Here is a 20,159-nt window from a genome sequence, read left to right on the forward strand (position 1 = left end):
TGTTAATTAAATGAACGTCGGGGTAGTCGTCAATGCATGTTGGTTATTTCTGGATGTGGATTCTTTTTTAACATTTCGCCACAGTACTGATTCTGTCTTATATGGTGGATTATTTTCTTAGTCACCAAGTGATAACCTTTCTATATTCTCTATAGTATACCCTCGTGATCCCAGTTACCATGGCTTTTCGGTCCATGCACTCCATGCACTGCCTTCAAGCTATCTATGGATGAAGTCATTATCTCGTGTCCTCTTTCCGGCAACTTCTTGGATTTCTCGTCAACATGATGTATATTGCCTGGTTCGTATAACTGGGTGGCAAACCGAAAAATAGATATGCTGAAGATTTTCATTTCCTTCCAGTGTTGAGCAGTGATAGGGAATAACCATAAGCCAAAAATAATATTGGACCCAGCTTATCCCAGTCCTGTTGTATAAAATGTTCTGCCCCAATTTCGAAATGTAATTCCAGAAACACTCTGTCTTCAACTTTTCGATTCAAATGAGGATAATTCATTTGAAGCTATTCAGGGAAGTAGTCCATAGTAGATAGTAGATATTTCATTTTTCCTCTAGTCCTCGTTGTCCTCTAGTCCTTCTTCAAAGTGCAAAGATCTCAGTGAAGTGTTCTCCTTCTCAACTTCTGGTGAATTGTTCCAGCACAATTTTGATTCCTCTTGGTAAGAGTAGTTGATAAATAATTGATGATCCGTCCGAGCTCTCCCACTTATGATGTGTTGGTCCATAATGTAGATGTCATGCCAATTAGACATCAAATCCATTCCTGAGTCAGTTCGAAACCACTTCAGAGCAACCTTTCTGCTGACATCTTATCATCTCTCAAAAAGCAACAAATAGATAATGAGAATACATGTTTAGTCGACTTTTGTTAGCTTCGTCCTCATACTGACTCGGCAAGGTGTTGGCGGCATCTTGATTCATCAACTTAATTTTTTTTATTCCCACTTTACCTCTCCTTTTCATGGTTAATATCTTGAAAGTTGTCCAAAAATTCATTTGGTCTTGTTTTCGGCAACTGCAACGCTTTTCCCTTACCAACTTTCTTATGCAGTTTTTGTTCTAATTTGTTTTCCTCAACTGTTATTTTCATGAAGAAATAATTGCTGTCAACTTCATTTTTATTATTTCCGAAAGAATTTTACAGCCTCGTATTCTAAAATATCCATCAAATAACATTCGACAGATGCTTAACTAACCTGAGGATTTACTATATTTCGGTGTCGTTTAGATCATCGATGAATGGTGTACTCCAAAGAAGGCTTTAGTCAACTTGTTCCACATATTATATTGTTCATATTGCATAACTGAAGCTTCCACAGTTCATTGGTATCCGTTTTCACGATTTTCCGATATATTCTCTAGGATTTCGAATCTTGAGTTCGCAATGAAGAAACTCTAGCCATATTCTCTTCCAACCAATCGTTAGCTTTGGTTGCTGTAATTTGTCGACAACATATTTCTCTTATAATAAATTCATCTTACTGCTTCTCTAAATATTGAAGCAATCTCAATTGTTCTCCTTGGTATATTTTTTCGTTGTTACTATACTAGGATATCTGGAGAAATTGAAATTCGATAGCATTATTTTTCGTTTGTAATATAATCTTGAACAACAGGATCGTACTTTAAATCAACTCTAGCTTTTTTGTAGCCAAAAGAACGTGTTTGCGACATGAGTATAGAAGACCAAAAAAAATGGGAGGATGAACAAATGTCTCTGCAGGTGGAGTTTATGTGTCACATCGACCCAGCACCGTTTCAACTGGTAGAAAGAACATCTCTCCTGAAAGTCCACTCGTTATTTTCCATGGTTGGTGTCAACCATGCCTATGTCACTGCCATAGGCAAACTCGTGGGGGTAGTCGGCTTGAAAGAGCTGAGAAAAGCCATCGAAGATGCAAATAGTGGAAACCTTCCTTCACACGTACCCGAAAACGCCGATGATCTCTCGGTGAATAATGTGAAAGATTCTAAAGAGGACGAACCTGATGCCGCCACCAAACTAATGAATGATTCAGAGGTTTAGTTGTAGGTTTGCGTTGTGATATTAAGTTTTTGCTCAATGAACAAATACAAACATTTTCTATAGTTTGAAGATCAAGTCATCCCAGAAATGAATACAACAGATACTGCACTGAATATTATTTTTATGATCTCCTCTAAAAGCCAAATTCGAGTAACTCATAACAAGATACACACATCTGAAAAGCTTGGGATATATATAAGGTACAAAAAAGGAAAGTTAAATTTCAAATCACCTTCACTAAAAATTTATGAAGTCATGAAAAAATCCAATGAAAGTTTGTCTATATTCGAAATCGTTAAAAAACTAACAAAAAATAGACAGTTTTTGATTTTTCAGAAAAATAGTTCAGAAACTTTGGTCATCATATATGATGAATATCAGTTACTAAAAATTATAAACGAAAGGATATACAAAATGTTCGTTCCAATTTTTGGAAAATTTTCCTTCGGTAAAAAATGTCAATTCAAATTGATGCAAGCAATTCATTGCAAAAATGGTTGTTTCGTAGACCGCATTTTTGTTTGTTGTCAAATCATACTCCCAGTTTTCATAGTAATTTTAAAGTATATAAAATATTCCAGAAATCAAAAATTTTGGAAACTTTAGGAGGAACTTTAAAAAATGAATATTTTTCTTCGTTTGGATTCCTTACATTCAACACTTTAGAAAGAAAAAAGTAGAACGTCGAAAATAATTCGTTACATTGTAGACAAGTAACGGTCCATTTGAGACATATTTTATGTGAATAACATTGGTTGACTATAAATGTGCTTACTAGGATAATTAACTAACACGTGTGGATAACCTAAATTACCTTTTGCTTCAATCAATTCTCAAAGAAAGAGTTCTCCTACATAGATGTTTGGTTCGCATAAAAAACTGGGGGTGAATGAACGCTTCAATTGATTTTACTGTCACAACTGTTTTATATCATTATGGTCTTTCGTAACTGACCTGTAGTTTTTCACGTATGCATCAGATGAAAAAGTGATTTTTAATTATCAAAATCTGCGTTCAGCTTATACTTACGTATATTTTTGAATTTATTTGTCAAAATCTCATTCTTAAAATTCTCTATAATATACATATATTTCAGGCAGAAAAAAATACCAAAGTCATGAGAGCAAGTAGTAAAAATAAAAGCAAAACGTATCCACCTATTTGGTTTTTAATAATACTTGACAAATTATAGGTCTTCCCAATACGTAAAAAAGCATTCCGTTTCTCTTTGTTCGGTGTATTTTTGTATTTTTTATTCATATTCAGAAATTGTGTTGAATATCTTATATATATCCAGGTTTAGTGTTTGCATCCTTCGAATCATCTTCATTCACCATTAGTTTTTTTTTTTATTAGCCTGAATGCGGTATCTCATTTCCACACGCAAACACTTATCAGTGAAATCACAACAGAAACACATTCAGAGGTTAGTGTACGACTGATATACATTACATTACATGAGTATAATTGAATTTCATGGGTTTATCTGGAAATAGCGTATTGACAATATTGTATACATCTACTTCCATTTGACAACTTTTTATCTGACGTTTCAATTCAATTTAAATGATTTCAACTCCGTAATTTCATTAATACGTGGACCTGAAACCTTTTCCGTAGAGTTCATCTGATACAACTAATTTTCCCAAACAACAAAACCGTGAAAATACCATTCTCAGAGCGTCAATTTAAGATCATTTCTCAATTTCACCAACTTGAATGACGAATCGTGCATTAGAAAAGTGTTGTCCAAGTTGTATTTTGGAAATTTATCTTCAACAATGGAATTCGGAGTTTCATTTCATTCAGAAATTCTGACTTCTGGGTCAAATCTTTCATTTGCAATATTCAATTAGATTGGATCAGGATTGAATCATTGCAAAAAAAATTCGAAGTTCGAAATCTGATGAATTATTCAATCGAAAAAAAACATATTCTAACAAGTACCATCAACTTTTCGGCTTTGTGAGGCTTCTTTCATAGAATAACAAAAAGTTTCAGTAGTAGTAGTTCTCAATAAGAAAACAATTGATAAGATATAAATATGAGATGATATAAGATCGTCTTTCATTTTATTCAAAATATCTAATCAATATTTATGAATTATATGAATGAAACTCGGATCAACAGCCATTAAGCAGGTTCATTCTTTGGAGACTTTTCTTCAAAAAGTAAATGAACATGTTTTCCCCATATAAATGAAAAATGTTTCATTGAATCGTTAATTGTTATTTTTCAAGCAGTTTACAACATTTAGTAATTTCTCCAACATGTGATAGATTGTATTATTCTTAAATATATTTTTATGTTTGAATAAATATGTTTACTTAACGAATACAGCATTTTTACTATTTCTCCGTCATAGGTGAGTATTTCTTTAATGATATGTGTTTTTTCCACCTTACTCAATTCATTCAAAACATTCCATGAGTTTTTAGAGTTATTTTTATTTCTACTTATTTGTTTCTTGTAAAAGTTGACTTTTGCTGTTTTTATTAGTTTTTCTGTTATTTTTGGATAGTTTAAATACATTTCTCTTTTTGTTTGATTTTCAGGATCTATTATGTGCTCGAAATATAGCCTGTTTCTTTTTTGTATAAAATTCACTAACCCTTTGGTTATCCACTACTCACGTTTAATTAAATTTCTGTTTTGTTTTGTAACAGTTGTGTTTTTTTCAATTATAGAGTTGATTGTTTCTATAAAATATTTTGTTTTATGTTCTATATTTTCAATATTGTAATAGAAACTCCAATCAAAATTTCGAATACTTCATATCAAGCTCTCATTGTTTACGTTTCTATTGACGTGTTCTCTATTCACATTTAGAATGATTTTTTTTGCAGGAATCTTTGCGATTATTGCTTTGTGATCTATTATGTTATTATCAAAAATTATTGAACTACAGTTTTCTTCGACTCTTATTTTTGTAATACTTAAGAACATGTGATCTATATAGCTGGAAGATCTACTTTGGGTACGTGTGTCTTTGTTTATTAAAGAAACGAAATTATATTCTGCCATCAAATCCAGATAATTCGAGAATAATTCAGTCATCATTAATATCAATATTAATATCTCCAATTATTATGTGTTTCGTATAATAATGTTCGCTTCGTTTTTTCTAGATACTCTTTTAAGTTTTCAACATATTCATCTGCGTTAGTGGATGGTGGTCTATATATGGAAGTGATTAGGATTTTTGTGTTATTTTCAAGATTGAGAATTGTTTGGATGCATTCACATGGCCCAAAAGAGACTGTTTCATTATTATATTCTAGCGAGTTGTCTATATAAATTATCACTGTATTCCATTACATATTGGTCTGTTAAAATAAGAATATCATATTGATATTTTAATTGTTTCAAATAGATTTTCAGTTCATCTATATTTTTATAAACGCTTCTTATATTTTAATGAAATATGTTTAATGAATTGTATTCTCATTATTTATAAAGTGTTCATTCAGATCAGATATTGAATTATATTCGATTGTATTTATGGGAGTTTGATTAACATCTCTAATATATTGGTCCATTTTTGCTAGTAATTATACCTAATAAGAAAACTGAAATAACAGCGTATTACTTTTCTGTATATTTTTAATAGGATCTAGATAATGAAACTATCCTTGTTTTCTAAACTTGTTCACTATTTAAAAGATATTTCAACTGAATGTCTCGATAGGTAAATACAATTGGTTTTTGTTTCTGAATCTACCTGCCGTTTTAAGTTTGAACTGACCTTTAAAGTAGTATTACTAGTAAAACTACCAAGTTGTTTTTTACCAACCGACCACTTTTATTCAATAAACGGAAATATACTGATTATTTAGTTGAAAATCATAATCTTGGTGAAATTATGAATATTTCCACTGATGTCAGAAGCCATAAGAAATTTTCTGAGGCAGGCAAAGTAACACTCATGTTGAAAGAACGCCTTTTCTGCAAACACAATTTGTTTTTGAAAGAACAAAACACAAGCACTACAAGAAAATAATTGAGGCGCTCTCAGAGCTGTGCCTGTGGATTTGAATCACTGTCGGTATCTGCAATATTGGTCAGTTCGTATATTTTAAAAAGTAAAAGAGGCAGTACTCATTTTATTGTAGTTTTATGAAACTATTTTTATGGTATACTCTCAATTAAGATATGAAAGGTCGATTGAGCTCGAGCACATACTATTCTTCATGTCACCAGGTAGTACTTGACCCATTAGGATTTATATACTTTCCATAATAAAAGATATGACAGGTGGAAAAAAACAAGTTTCCAAACACATGCCTAACCATCAAATTCAGCAACACGCAAAACTGTCGGGTGCTTTAAATTATCCAAACAACGAACACAACACGTAAATATTAATACAGATACATCATACAAATAACTGCACTCAACAGTAATCTGGTGTCCATTGTTGTACTTTGAAACCATTAGATATCTGAAACAATTCTGGATTAGGTACCTAAGAGAGTCAAACATGCCGCTGGGTTCTGTAGCCGAGCTATGGTATAAAAATAATTGAAGAAGGTTCACAACATTGCTATCGTACAAGGCATATATCGACAAACGACAAAAACGGTACTCCCTCGCTTGTTTCATACCAAAAATGTAATTAGTAGCGCAATTTACATGGTACCGGCTATCAGGAAACGTGCCTTATCTACAGGAGCCCGAGACTTTGGAAACTGATTATATTTCGAATCTTATAATTATTGTCTTAATAAATATACATTCTTTGTACTGCTCTCGAAGAGAATAAATGCTTTCTTGAGTCTTAAGTGAAGTTGATTTTCTTTTTTTTTTTTCAATTAAGTTTTTGATTTCTAGTACCCACATAATTGGCGCAGTCGGTAAGTTTTTCGCGGTCGTGAAAAAGAACATTTGCATTGTGCCAGAAATCGTTTTCGTGACTATGAAATTTTAACTCATTCAGCAGGATCGAAGGGATGCAAGGAGCTCTCTGCAGAGAAAGGATCAGAAAAAGAACCAGGAGACTACAATTAGCAAACTGTGAGTGCCAAATTCCTTTTCGACTTTCCTGAGCCCTCTTTTTACGGACTTTGGAAAAGATAGGGTAGTGACGTTAATTCTAACTGAGTTTTAAATATTGACATTAGAAAATAATTAATTATAATAAAAAATATACTGAATTTGAAAGTTAAATTGTTGTTGATCGATAGATACTGAATTCTATTAATCAAAGACGAAACTTCATGAACGACATTGAAAAAACATATAATAATAATAATAATGGCTTTTATTGATGGTACCATTCAATTACAACCAATAAAATGGCAGGATTCAAAATCTGCGCATGATAAATCATCGTAAAAACAAAAGAAAAAGAGAAAAACAAAAAAACAGTATTCTATCAAGAACAGTGCAACAAGTATATACAGCAAAATTGAAATACAATTTTTTTTCTGATTGATTCGGCCGTCACTTGATGAAGATCCATGGTAATTTCAAAAACTACACCTCACGATATGATCTCCACAAACGTTATTTGAAAAATATATCACAACTGTTTCAAGTGACACTTGACAAAGCTACTGTGCTAGCGAAACAGAGTAGAATAGTAACACGAATTGGTTAATGGGTATCTATGAATCCATTAATGTATTTCAAGTCAATAGTAACATTCCGACTAGAGAAAGAAATAGAAGCTCCACACTTATCGATCATTTTATCAACAATTTAAAAAAAATACTCTTCCTATTTCACATATTTCACTGAGTGGCCATAAAACGTGTGTCTCCTGTATAAATATATAACATAAATTCGATGAATCTCCTACCGATTTTATTAAAATTAAAACATTTAACTATCAAATTCTCAAACAAAAATTGACAGACCTTGGGAATACAATTCACCTTCATCCAAATCCCGATGATGCTTATGAACAGTTAATAGGGACTTTTGATTTATGTTCTTCTTTACAAAAATACGGTCGTAAAAAAAATTCTAAGCCACGAAGTTGGTTAGAAAATATAATAAATATTTCATTATTAAAAAGAAATTCCCTGATTAAAAAAAAATTGAATAGAATTTTTAAATAAATTATTAAAAAAAACTATTCGAAATAAAAAATATAAATTTTACCAAAAGCAATACAGCAATTCAACACCAAAATTGATGTGGAAAGGTATAAATTATTCACTGAATAATGCAACTAATAAGAATGGAAAAATCATAAGTTTAAATCTGAACAATATAAATATTGATGATCCGCATGAAATTTGTGAAGCAGTTGATCATCATTTCATTACAATTGGTAATAAATTATCATTTACTTCCCCTAATATAACAAAAAGGTCTAATGACTTTTCAATTGTTTCATCTATGTTTCTGGAACCTATTTGTATATCTGAAAGAGGATATTATTGATCAACTCAATCATAACAAAGCATGTAGATTTGACGAAATCTCTATAAAAAATGTAAAAACAGACAAAACTGAAGTATCGCGAAGGTTTCGCCCATATATAAAAGTGGAAAAAGAAATGATTCAAACAATTATTTATCGACCAAATTATATGCTTCTAATTTTTGCAAAAATCTTAGAGAAATTGATACATACGACACTTTTGAATTATGTTGAAAACAATTACCTTCTATTATGAAGAAAGAGCTCAATACGGAAATTGACAAAAATAAGAAATGTTTTCTCTTGTCCTTCAATTTGTGCAAAGCTTTTGATTCAGTTAACCATAGTATATTGTTGAAAAAATCAGTATTGGAATCAGAGGTAATCTTCCCAAATGGTTTCAAAATTATTTGTAATGTTTATATAGGCAATCAAAGAAGCTCTCAAGATATAAGGATCATAAGGATCATATAAGGATCAAGATATAAGGATATAAGAATAGATTCCAAGGATCTATCCTTGGTCCTATTTTTTTTCCTTATGAAAAATTAAAAAAATGTCGAAGAATGATTTGAATAATATTTTCATTTAGCTAAATGAACATAAATTAAGGCTCAATTTCAATAAATGCTCATATATGAATATTCCCTTGAGACTTCAAATAATTCGATTATGATTGATCATAATTCTATCAAATATACTCAAATAAGAAAATGTTTAGGTCTATTCAATGATGAGAAATTGTCATAAAATAAAAATATCGAAAAAATTAGAAAGAAGGCATCTCCCCTCATTGGAATATTTTAGAAGATTAGAACTTTCTATCTTTAAAATTTCAAAAAATATATATATATTTCAGTCTCATTTATTCACATTTGCACTTATTTCTGTTTGAGGAACAGCAAGTAAATCTATAATCAAACCTCTGAAAAACTTACAAAACAAAATAATTAGAAACATAACCAACATTGAACTTATATAAACCGAACTGAATATTACTGGAGTTTTATCCCAATACCAAACCGTTATTTTTAACACCTCGACACGTGTTTCTATCACCAAGTGATCATCTTCAAGAGAAAGATTAAACAGATGTTGAGGTGTTAAAAATAACGGTTTGATGTTGAGATGAAACTCCGGTGAAATTCATTACCACATCAAAGGTTCCAAACAGTGCATCACAAGTATAAACCAAACTATTTATATTGGACTTAAATTCACTCTATAACCACAAAATTAGCTGCTTCATTCATTCTGTTAAAAATAATACCCCGAAATTAAACTTGAATTGGACATATTCACAATCATGCCACAAGACGAACCAAATTACTGTCAAAAATCAAGATACAAATTTTGAAAAAAATGGATATATCACGATGGGATAATTATACATAATTCAATTCCAGAGAAAATAAAAAAACACTATTCCATCACAAAAGTTCAGAATCAATTGGAAAAATCTAATCAGTGGAATTTCATAGTTTGAATTTCATTTCTATTACACATACATTTCGCATTTTCAAGAATTAACAGTTTTTCAACGTTTCCACTAGCCTACGGGAAAGGATGAAAATCTAATCATCGAAATAATTCAAGGTATTCTCTATCTACTAGCCTAACATAGAGGGCTGACTTATAGCATAAGAATTACGTAGATACACTTATTTTTTCTCGTTTGTGTTAACCATCTGATAAATTATCCTAGCCAAACTTCTGATTACGGATGTTTCATAATGTTATGAATATACAAATATACACATACACATACATATATTTATACAAATACATTTTTAAAGTTGCAAGTTGCGAGGAAAAGTTCTCATCTTTATCAAATGTGTGTCGCCACATTTTCGTATAGCCGAGTATAACACAATTGTGCACAACACTATAGCTAGTTTTTATTTAATTATTAGACTTTAAGTATCAGTTCATAAAAGTTATAGTTCTTTAATCAATTATAAAAAAATTGAGATGATATAGATAGTACCAATAGTAATCGTATAGAGTCAAAAATATATCATTAGACACTGCATCACAACTCTGAACGTTTAGGTTTCTGGGTTCTGTAGGATGTAATAATTATTTACACTTTCAATCAAACAAAGGTATACACGTAACTTAACAAATCAATTTCATAGCTAAGCTATCTTTTCGCAATCAGTAAACCTACACTATAACTAATGGCTAATAAATAATGAATGATATCTATCCATTACAACAGAGGAGATCACAACTTAGAAATTTTAAAACTTTCATATTCTTGTTTCAATCCACCGAAATTACTATTTGAACTCATAAAAAAAACTACTCTATTGTTTAGTTTTTCAAAATTTTTAGAATTATGCATAGTACATAAAAAAATCCTCAACTCGAATAAGAGCACCAAAAATCACATTTATTAATGTTGTTTCATAATTCTTAAAAATTCCACATTGTTTATCAACAAAATATTGTACTCTCACAGTCATCCTCTCATCACCCTATATGGTGAAATTGAATCATGCAGTGATTATCCTGCTAGTGCCCCATCTGTACCGAAAAGCTAGTACAATCTCAAAAATAATTGTTACTTCCAGGAACATATGAATGACACATCTGTCCGTCGTGTTAAATTGAATAATTTCAAGACAATTGAAAGATTACGTTTCGTTAAATACAATCCAAGACATCCGCTACTGTTACCAATCATCATGTCATGAAGATACCGAAAATAAAAATCGTCTCAAAGTTTGTCTTTGATCGGAGAAAGATTTAACGCAAATCTTTAGATTGGACGCGAAACTACTCAGTATCAAGTTCGGTAAGCGAAATTATTGTAATGGTAATGAAAAGTACGAAATGTTTAGTTTTTGTTACAGTGCATTCTTTAATTAATATGAAGGTTAGCTTGCATGCATTTTAAGTTGCATTTAAGAACAAAAAGATTGAAACTAATGAGGAAACACTTTGTTGTATTTGGGTTACTGAAAAGGAAGTTTAATGAACACATAATTCACAATTAAAAAACTTCAAAGAATCAAAAGGCCACTCAGAATTACAGAATGTGTAGTCATTACAGTTGAGCATGGAATTCTACTTATTATTTTACGACTATTATTTACTCTTTTAGGTACTTGATTAGATGAAATTACAGAGGGTATTAGGAAACTTTCCACAAGCAAGTATATTATCTCCCTTCAAATAAATCATTTGAAATCGGTAGGCACCATTCTTCAATTATCATAATGAACTTACTTATTATCATACTTGGTTATGCATTCCATCATCCAATTTCATAAAATAGAGGGCTAAATGACAAATTGATCAGATAAGATCCAGCTGAATTGAAATACTTTTCAAAATATCCTTATTTGTAATTTTTTGGGGTAATTCAACTTGGCTGAACTGAAATTAATGCGTTTTTAAATTATCATCTTATTTCAAACATCAAAGTAATGAGTAAAGAGTATAATATGCAGAGTTAATATTTCTTACTTTATTTTGGGTGGTTAACCTCTAACTATCCTTTCATAGTCGCATGTCCGAGGAAATATAGCTGTTTGTTATATGATGGAAAAGGCTGATACTTAATGAAAATCTATAACAGATTATAAGATTTTTACAAATCAGTTTACAAAACCGCAACACGTGTTTCGTTTCACAATAGCATTCTCAGGCGTTTTCATACTGACTAAATTCAACCTAATTAGTGCTTCAAATTATACAACAATTTGAATCATAGGACCTTCTACCTACTCAATGAGCTAGTTGAAAATTTGCACATCATTGAAACATTTTACCAACTTATCAAATGGATATATGATAAACTAAATACCAATTTGCACATTAGAAAACAGATTGAACAGAATGGGACATTTCAATTATATTTGGTCATTTAGAAAGTTTTCCGAATTCCTTAATTTATTAAATTCCAAGCTTTGAGTTTCAAAACTTTTTTTTCCGAATGTAATACATCATAGTTGTAGTTGAACTCAAGTCCCTTTAGTAATATAGCTGGGGGAATTCTGGCTCATTCCTTATGGAAAAACACGTGTGAATTTGAGCAGGTCCATTCTGACGATTTTACGACCGTCGACCTTCAAAGCCCACTTCAAGGTCACGCGTCGTTGATAAGTGTTTCAGTGAGTGGGAAAGAGAAACGTAGTCGTCCCCACTCCTTCACTTTTACCGTCATCCAGTTGACCAATCAGAAGCTACCCCGCGTACAGTGGGAAATTCAAATCAGTAGATGAAGAAGATTGTTCCTGGCTCACTTCAGAGTCGCGATTCGTTTGTAAGTGTTTCAGAGAGAGACTTTAGTGAGTGAGAGAGAGACGTGTGACGTAATCGATACAGAGAAGGATGGAATGGGTATCGAAGAGACTCAAAGATAAGAGCGTGGACTTGCGCCCCCTTGGAACACCGCCTCACCCCTCGGGCTACCTTAGGGCTTCACCCCTGACTCCCAGTGGATATCGGTAGCTGAGGAAAATTAAATTAAAAAAGACAGTCAGTATAAGAATTGAACCCAGGTCGTCGGCGTGGTAGACTTTGTCCTTAGCCTCGACACCAGAATAGATCTGCTCAAATTTGCACGTGTTTTTCCATAAGGAATGAGTCAGAACTCCCTTAGCTATATTACCACCTCTGCCAAAAAGAGGGTTTACTAATGTTGAACTGGTCTTCATATTCAAAAAGCTACTTCAATGTTATTTTATTCTTTAGGAAAACCTTCTCCCCGTTTGGCTGATGAGAAGTTTTCAAGAACCAGTCAGCAGCAAGAATTTTTTTGTGTCCTGAAAACGCAAACAGATTATTTTCTAAAACGTCAGCCAACTAAAGAAAATTAGATATAGTTGTTTTTTTCATTGATTTTTCAATGTATAGGTATATTTGTGCAACAGGTTACTGGCAAATGGGACTCTCCAATAGTTTATATTAGCAGAAGTGAACTTTTCAGTTTTCTATTCATTGCACTTCAGAAGATTCTGTATCGATTAAGCTTTGTTCATTTTTCAGAGTGTGCAAGATTGTAAATCGAAAAGACAGTTTCAAATATGTGTATAACTTTCAAGAGGAAAGTTACATTCTTGGTTACGAGGTCAAAATTAGCCCTCATAAATTTACTCAAAAAATAATCTGATAGAAGCATTTTGATGGTAAATGTTGGGATTGAGAATTGGGAAAAGAAATTAATTCCTTTCCTTCTCGGTAAAATGATTCGACAAATACCAGTTGAAATGTAAAAAAGATTTCAGATAGATCAGGTATATTGATAATTCATCCTTATAATGTTATTTTCTCTGAATGTTGATAGGTATCCCAATACTAATGTATCCTTCTCGATGAAATATAAAAAAAAGTATTACATAGGATAGTAACATATTTTTCATAGAGATAATCAAGCAATACAGATGAATTCTTGAAATTTTTTGAGATTTATGTCTGTGCTAAAATAGAAATTTACTGAAGGTAACGATAGCTGAAGATTATATTTATTTGTTCGACAAGAACGCCGTTTCCCGAAAGAATATTTTTTGAAAACGTATGCAGTTATATAAAACTTATGCTGTTATAGAAGATGAACATAGCTTTTCAAAGTTCGAAGAAGAATGTTGGAGATAATAATGATAATTGGAGCAAAACAGCGTCAATGGTAATTGTATGGTAATTTCTATAGTTAAGTATAAGTGATAATTCAACAATAAGGAGAAACCCTTATTTGTTACCCAGGTTGAAAGTCCTACAGAATGCTGGAACAAGTATATACTTTTCATCCGATCCAGAAGCTTTGTTGATGTTGAGTTGTTTCAAAATTTGTCAAAATAAAAATAATAAACAACATTATGGATTTTGAGAATGGAAAATGAAAATCGACTGTGGAATAGGATGCAAATTATTTTGCAAGTGGCAAAAAGATTAAAAGTCCTACAAACTGGCAAGCAGTTTTTCTCTAATCGAGCAGCCATTCGCTTCCGCCCGTTCTCCATTTGCATTTGTTAAAAGCATCAAGAAACCTGCAGTCCACTCAAAACTTTCATGTAACTAAAATTGGTCTCCAGAAAGTCGTTTTATTATATTAAATACAGGCGTCATGGCTTATCGAATAATCTCAATGACATGTTCTGAATCATCAGAGTTGAAACAAACGTCTAGCTACAGAAGAAATGGTCTAGAAAATATTCCCAATGAGACTTTATGATGACTGTGTAAAGTTCGCTGTCAACTACATATTCAAAAGACTAGTAAATTGTCCATCCCTATTAGTAATATGTTTTGTTTCGTCATAACGACCACTATTTATTGTATTTAGTGACACATGTAAATTTACTAAAAAAAGCATCAAATAATTCAGATAACATGAATGAGTACAATGTAGAATAAAAATATAAATGATTGAACCAATATCATCATAATATGTCGGACTGTTGGAAGACAGTGTGTTACGCCTCTGTTTGGAAAATGATGAAACAGCAGAGCACATACTGCCTGCCCCGCCGGGGACCGAATCAGGTTTTTAGATTTCGGCAGACCCGTACTCTCACCATTTGACCTGAACGACCACTCACAATACAAACTAATCAGCTTTGTTAAGAAGCTGGATTTATTTGGTCGAGTGTGAATAAGTGTGAGCCACAATAAACCCTTGCGAGTTGCAGTGGAGCGTCGAATAGACCCACTCACTTTGGACCTAACCTAATCTAACCTAATATTCAATGGTATGCTTCCTTTTTTTCACTGAATATCAGAATGAAACCGGAAATTTTTGGTTATCTCGTAGACACACATAATTTTTTTTGTTCGATAATAAAGTTTACAAAATATTAGTTGAAGTTCCAGAAATTCACATACGTTTTTGCCACCTCTTGAACATTTAGTACAAAGTAAACAAGTAAGGATTTTTCCAGCAAAAGATTTACAAACACAAGACGAGCTAAACTGTACGGAAGCATTCAATCCAGAGTGGTCAGGAGTATTGATTCCGCTATTGTTTTGCTCACGAAGAATAATCAACAAGATCCCGAAAAATTCGGAACAATCCTCTTGTTGTTCTAACGAGTATCTAGTTGACTTCAAAGGCTCCAGGAAATCGGTTAGAGGGAAAGGTGATACAATCTTCCGAAACTGCAGCTGCATGAACAGATGTTTGAGTTTGGTGAATAGAAGGAAACATTCTCGTTCTCGTTCATCATTAAAACCTCGTTCTTGAAATTCCTCGTCATGAACAACACTTGTGAAATGCTATTCATGTAGCAAGTGTTTTCTAAATTATCTAATCCAATTTTCTTCTCAATATTTCCAGGACAACTTTCTACTGATTCGTATATAAGGAAGAACATGTTTCACAGAATCAGCATAAGAACCATTTCTCAAGCTGCACTCGATCCTTCCAAGTGATGAAGGGTTTCGTAGAGGGATCGATTCGGCTCTTGATTCATGAAGCTCTTCCACTAAAAAGGAACCAGAACAACGAGGACTGCAACTCGTATTTGGCGGGGACAAGAATGACCTAAGTCCATTGACCACACTGAAAAAGAAGAAGGTGGATCAATCACTTGCGAATTAACCTTGATAGGAGACTGATGAATATCCACATATCTCGGCTTGTTTCGAAGAGATTTTAGTTACGTACTGAAATGAGGACAATGCATGATTTCATCAAAATTATGTGGTATTACCACGTTGAATAGCAATACTAATTATTTCTATCAAAAAAGAGGTAGAACGGTGATCTTTCGTTACTTGGCCTATTCTCCTTCCGAGTTCATGAACGAATAAAAGAGACTCCGGGCCATAAACACCAAAAGTTTCAACCGCTACTTGATGGAACAGATAGTTAATACAAAGATTTTGGTATTTTTTTTTCATTCTTCTCCAGACAATGCTGCGGTTCCAGCAGACTTCAAACTTTCTGCTAGATGGGAAACCGCGACCGTGTCAGTGCAAGTGAAGTCCCATACAACAGGTTTACCGTATTTCCATGGTATGAGAGACATACCATATGGTCGTTTACCATCATCTCAACTGGTACCTAGCTCGATTCAATATGTCGTTCACCTGGCGATATCGAGATATACGCCCTGCACTTCTCCTGCAACTCAAACTATATGTACCTTCTTCATCAACTATAATACCGCAGACAGAAGTATGAGGCACATAAATAGATAAAGCCATCCTAAGTCCTGATGCTATTCTGAAAGATTCGTCGTCTAATAGTGTTCCAAGAGATGCAATTGGTAAAGCCTTCAGTCAACTCTCAGTAGAGAATTGTCCTGAAAATCTAGATAATTTAGGAAACACTTGTTTACTTTGTAGTAAATGTTCAACAGTGTGTATCATTAGGATTATTTACAGGTAATTGATCTCAATGATTTGAATTTGAATGGTTCGGTGGTTACATTTATCTATATGATGGAGTTATTTTAATTTGAGGATAATTCTGTGTGGCGTGCAAGAGTGCGTTTGTGCGAACATGCGTGTGCGTATGCGTGTGTGACTGTGTGTGTGTGTATGGTCATTATATATATATATATATATATATATATATATATATATATATATATATATATATATATATATATATATATATATATATGAGTGCGAAATACATAATAATCCGAAATAATAAAAAACGGAAAGTCACGTAGCTGATAATCATATACGCAAAAACAGCATTTCCAACGTATTTCTCAATAGTTATGAAAATTATGTTTTTTCAGATTTTTTATCATAAATAATTAAAAAAAAAGAAAAAATGGCCACAGAGGAATATTTTGGTGAGGAGAATCTGGATGAGATGGACCGAGAGTGGGAAGATTTTGCAAAATTGAGGGAACAAAAAAGAAGTAGTTCCCAAGGATTTTATCCTTGTCCGCCACCTGAAGATGTAGAAGATTACATTCAAACCCTTGTAAGTTATAGTTTTCAGTCTCGTAAGCTACAATACAGCTATAAACAATCTAAATATTCGTTTCTGTTTTTTGGGTTTTTCGAACGTGAACTGTATATAAAAAATATATTCTGTTCTGTCTGTTCAAAGTCAGAATAAGATAAGAACAAGCAAAAACTTCACATTCTAAAGGCTTAAATATGAAAGATATTTGAGACACGGTGTAGCTGAGTACTGATAACACTTGGTGCATATCTCGTGCTTATTCAAATTCAATTCTACTGGGAAAAAGTACAATTCATTTTTTGCAGACACATGATCATTTCTTTGCGTATATGGACTAATATGACACAATTATTTTGTACTAGTTGTTGGCCGTGGCTTCGCCGGCGTAGAATTTGATTCGTCATGACGTTAATATAAGAATGTCGGTCAACCAATAGGTAAACACTCATAAAATATTGAATAGCATCAGCCAAAAAAACTGAAAGTATCAGAATGAAATACATTGATAATCCTACTAATCCTACTCCTGCTAATATTTTAAATGCGTAAAGTTTATGACGATGGATGAATGTAATGTATGTATTTACCTTTTTTACTGTTTCACGCCTAAACAGCTCAACGGATTCAAATGTGAGTATATAGATAGGTCATGACCTGGATTAACACATAGGGTAGGCTTCCACGGTAACGCGGGTAAAACACAGCTGTATTGACACTCTTATGTTAACGTACATCCGAATCTACTGAACCTAGAATCTTGAAATATGTAGGTAGGTTCTCAGTATAGCATAATAATAAGCATTTCAAGATTCTAGGATCAGAAGCTTTTGCTGTACGTTAATATAAGAGCGGGCAACAACTAGTAATTTATATTATTACTTTTAAAATACAGTTACTACAAAAATATGTCAACTGCACATAATGAACTTATGTTAGGTACCTATAAAAAAATTCGCAAAACTAACACAACCGTCAACGTCACTAATAAATATCTCCCTCCGTAGAGGCGAATTTCCCTCCTTTTTGAAAACCTCTATTGTTATCCCCCTGCATAAAGGTGGAGATCTGGATAATCCCTCAAATCTTCGGCCTATTTCTCTTATTCCAACCATCGCCAAAATTATCGAAAAAATAGTCAAGAAGCGTCTGTTAGAATTTTTGAACTTACATAAAATAATTAGTGAAAATCAGTTCGGTTTTCAGAATAAAAAAATTACGAATGATGCAATCTTCTCACTCCTCTATGAAGTCTATTCTGAGATAAATGCTGGAGAGACAACAGCAGCAGTGTTTTGTGATCTAACAAAGGCATTTGACTGTGTTGATCACCAGATACTGCTAAGAAAACTTCAACTGTATGGATGCGAGGTGTGTCTCTCACATGGTTGGATTCATATCTCTCAGGACGTTATCAGATTGTTAAAACAACAGAACTATCGAATAGGCGGGAAATAACGTCCGGAGTCCCCCAAGGATCTGTGCTCGGCCCCATTCTTTTCCTATTATATATCAACGACCTCACTAAAGTCAAGATATCTGGTAAATTCACTATATTTGCAGATGATACCACTATACTATGGAAAGGCAAGGAGACCAGGGAATTACATGATATAATATCTTCAGACTTGAACTTTGTAAAAGAGTGGTGCGATGCGAACAAATTATCCCTCAACACAGATAAGACTCACCTATTATCCTTCAGATGCTCGATTAATGAACCTGCGTTTGGCAAATATGTAATAGGAAATAAAGATTGTACTAAATTCCTAGGTGTGCTCATAGACAAAAATCTTAAATTTGATGAACATGTGAAACAACTTAAAAGCAAGATCTCTTCTGGTTGCTATGCAGTGAAAGTTATTTCTAATGAACTGGGACCAGCTACTGCCAAAATGGCATATTACGCTCTTATAGATTCTCACCTTCGTTATGGAATACCTTTTTGGGAAATGTGTAACTCAACACTTCTCAATGAATTGCTCATTTTACAAAAAAGGGCCATAAGGTTTATATATAAAATCAAACCCCGTGAGTCATGCAGGGAAACTTTCACAAGTAACAAAATACTCACGGTCATAGCATTATTGATTCTGGAGTCGGTCTGCCTGGTAAATAAACATTATGCTACCCGCAACAATAGGCACATACTGAAACTCCCATTACCCTCCAAAAATCTCACCAGGAACTCTATCTTCTATATTGCTGGCAAGATGTTTAATCACTTACCAGTTGATATTAGGACGGCAAACTTAAGTGAAAGTCAGTTCAGAAAAACTGTAAAAACATTTCTTTCTGAGAGAGCCTACTACACGCTGCAGGAATTCTTCCAGTAATTTTATTACTGTGCATAACCATTTATTATATTTCTAGTATGTTATTACCGTATATACTATTTGTTTTTTTAATCTCCAGACTGTCCCACTAGGTGACGTACCATTAGATATATCTATTTATTTGTTTATTTATTTTATGTGTTTAGTAGTTATGACATATGTTTTATTTATAGCCAAGCTTTGTCAATGAGTTAGTATGACTTCAGACAATAAAGTATATTTATTATTATTATTATTATTATTATTAAGTCTGCCCTCACGCGTCTGCCCGCGTTCGGGTCGTCTCTCGGCAATGGCGCTTCATTGCTCAGATCGCCTCTCAACCCCCGCGCATCGTCACCGTCGTCTTACAGTGAATGCGACGCGTAATGGCTTACTGCGTTGCGTTTATCTATATCAAATACTTAAAACAACAATTGTATCAATTTTTATAAGAATTTGAAAGTTATTCTAAAATGTGCATTATAAAAAAGTATCCAATTTAATTGTGTTTATAGCTCAGTATTTTGCATATAGTGGCTACCACATGAGAGGT

The 20,159-nt window shown here is 32.8% G+C and overlaps 2 protein-coding genes across 4 annotated transcripts in view; both read left to right on the plus strand.

The window, feature by feature from the left end:
* Positions 1-4,382, plus strand: part of LOC111507343 (chloride channel protein 2) — a 92,628-nt gene extending 88,246 nt beyond the window's left edge. Inside the window, exon 17 of the mRNA XM_074184395.1 lies at positions 1,673-4,382. Within this exon, the coding sequence (XP_074040496.1) occupies positions 1,673-2,047 (375 nt within the window). The 3' untranslated portion in view covers positions 2,048-4,382. The remainder of the gene's footprint in view (positions 1-1,672) is intronic.
* A 2,498-nt stretch (positions 4,383-6,880) lies between these two features.
* The window catches only part of ClC-a (chloride channel protein 2), a 61,528-nt gene continuing 48,249 nt past the window's right edge, over positions 6,881-20,159 (plus strand). The window contains exons 1-2 of one of the 3 annotated variants that reach the window (XR_012467838.1): positions 6,881-7,060; positions 17,116-17,306. Coding sequence is in view for 1 of the 3 variants with exons in the window: in XM_074184397.1 (XP_074040498.1) it covers positions 17,151-17,306 (156 nt within the window). In the remaining 2 variants the exon portion in view is untranslated. The remainder of the gene's footprint in view (positions 7,061-17,115; positions 17,307-20,159) is intronic. The other 2 variants (XM_074184397.1, XM_074184400.1) reach the window with 2 other exon arrangements.

This window comes from Leptinotarsa decemlineata, unplaced genomic scaffold, assembly GCF_025532065.1.
Source record: "Leptinotarsa decemlineata unplaced genomic scaffold, Ldec_3_MD MMD2_tig00026354_RagTag_RagTag, whole genome shotgun sequence".
Lineage (NCBI taxonomy): Eukaryota > Metazoa > Arthropoda > Insecta > Coleoptera > Chrysomelidae > Leptinotarsa > Leptinotarsa decemlineata.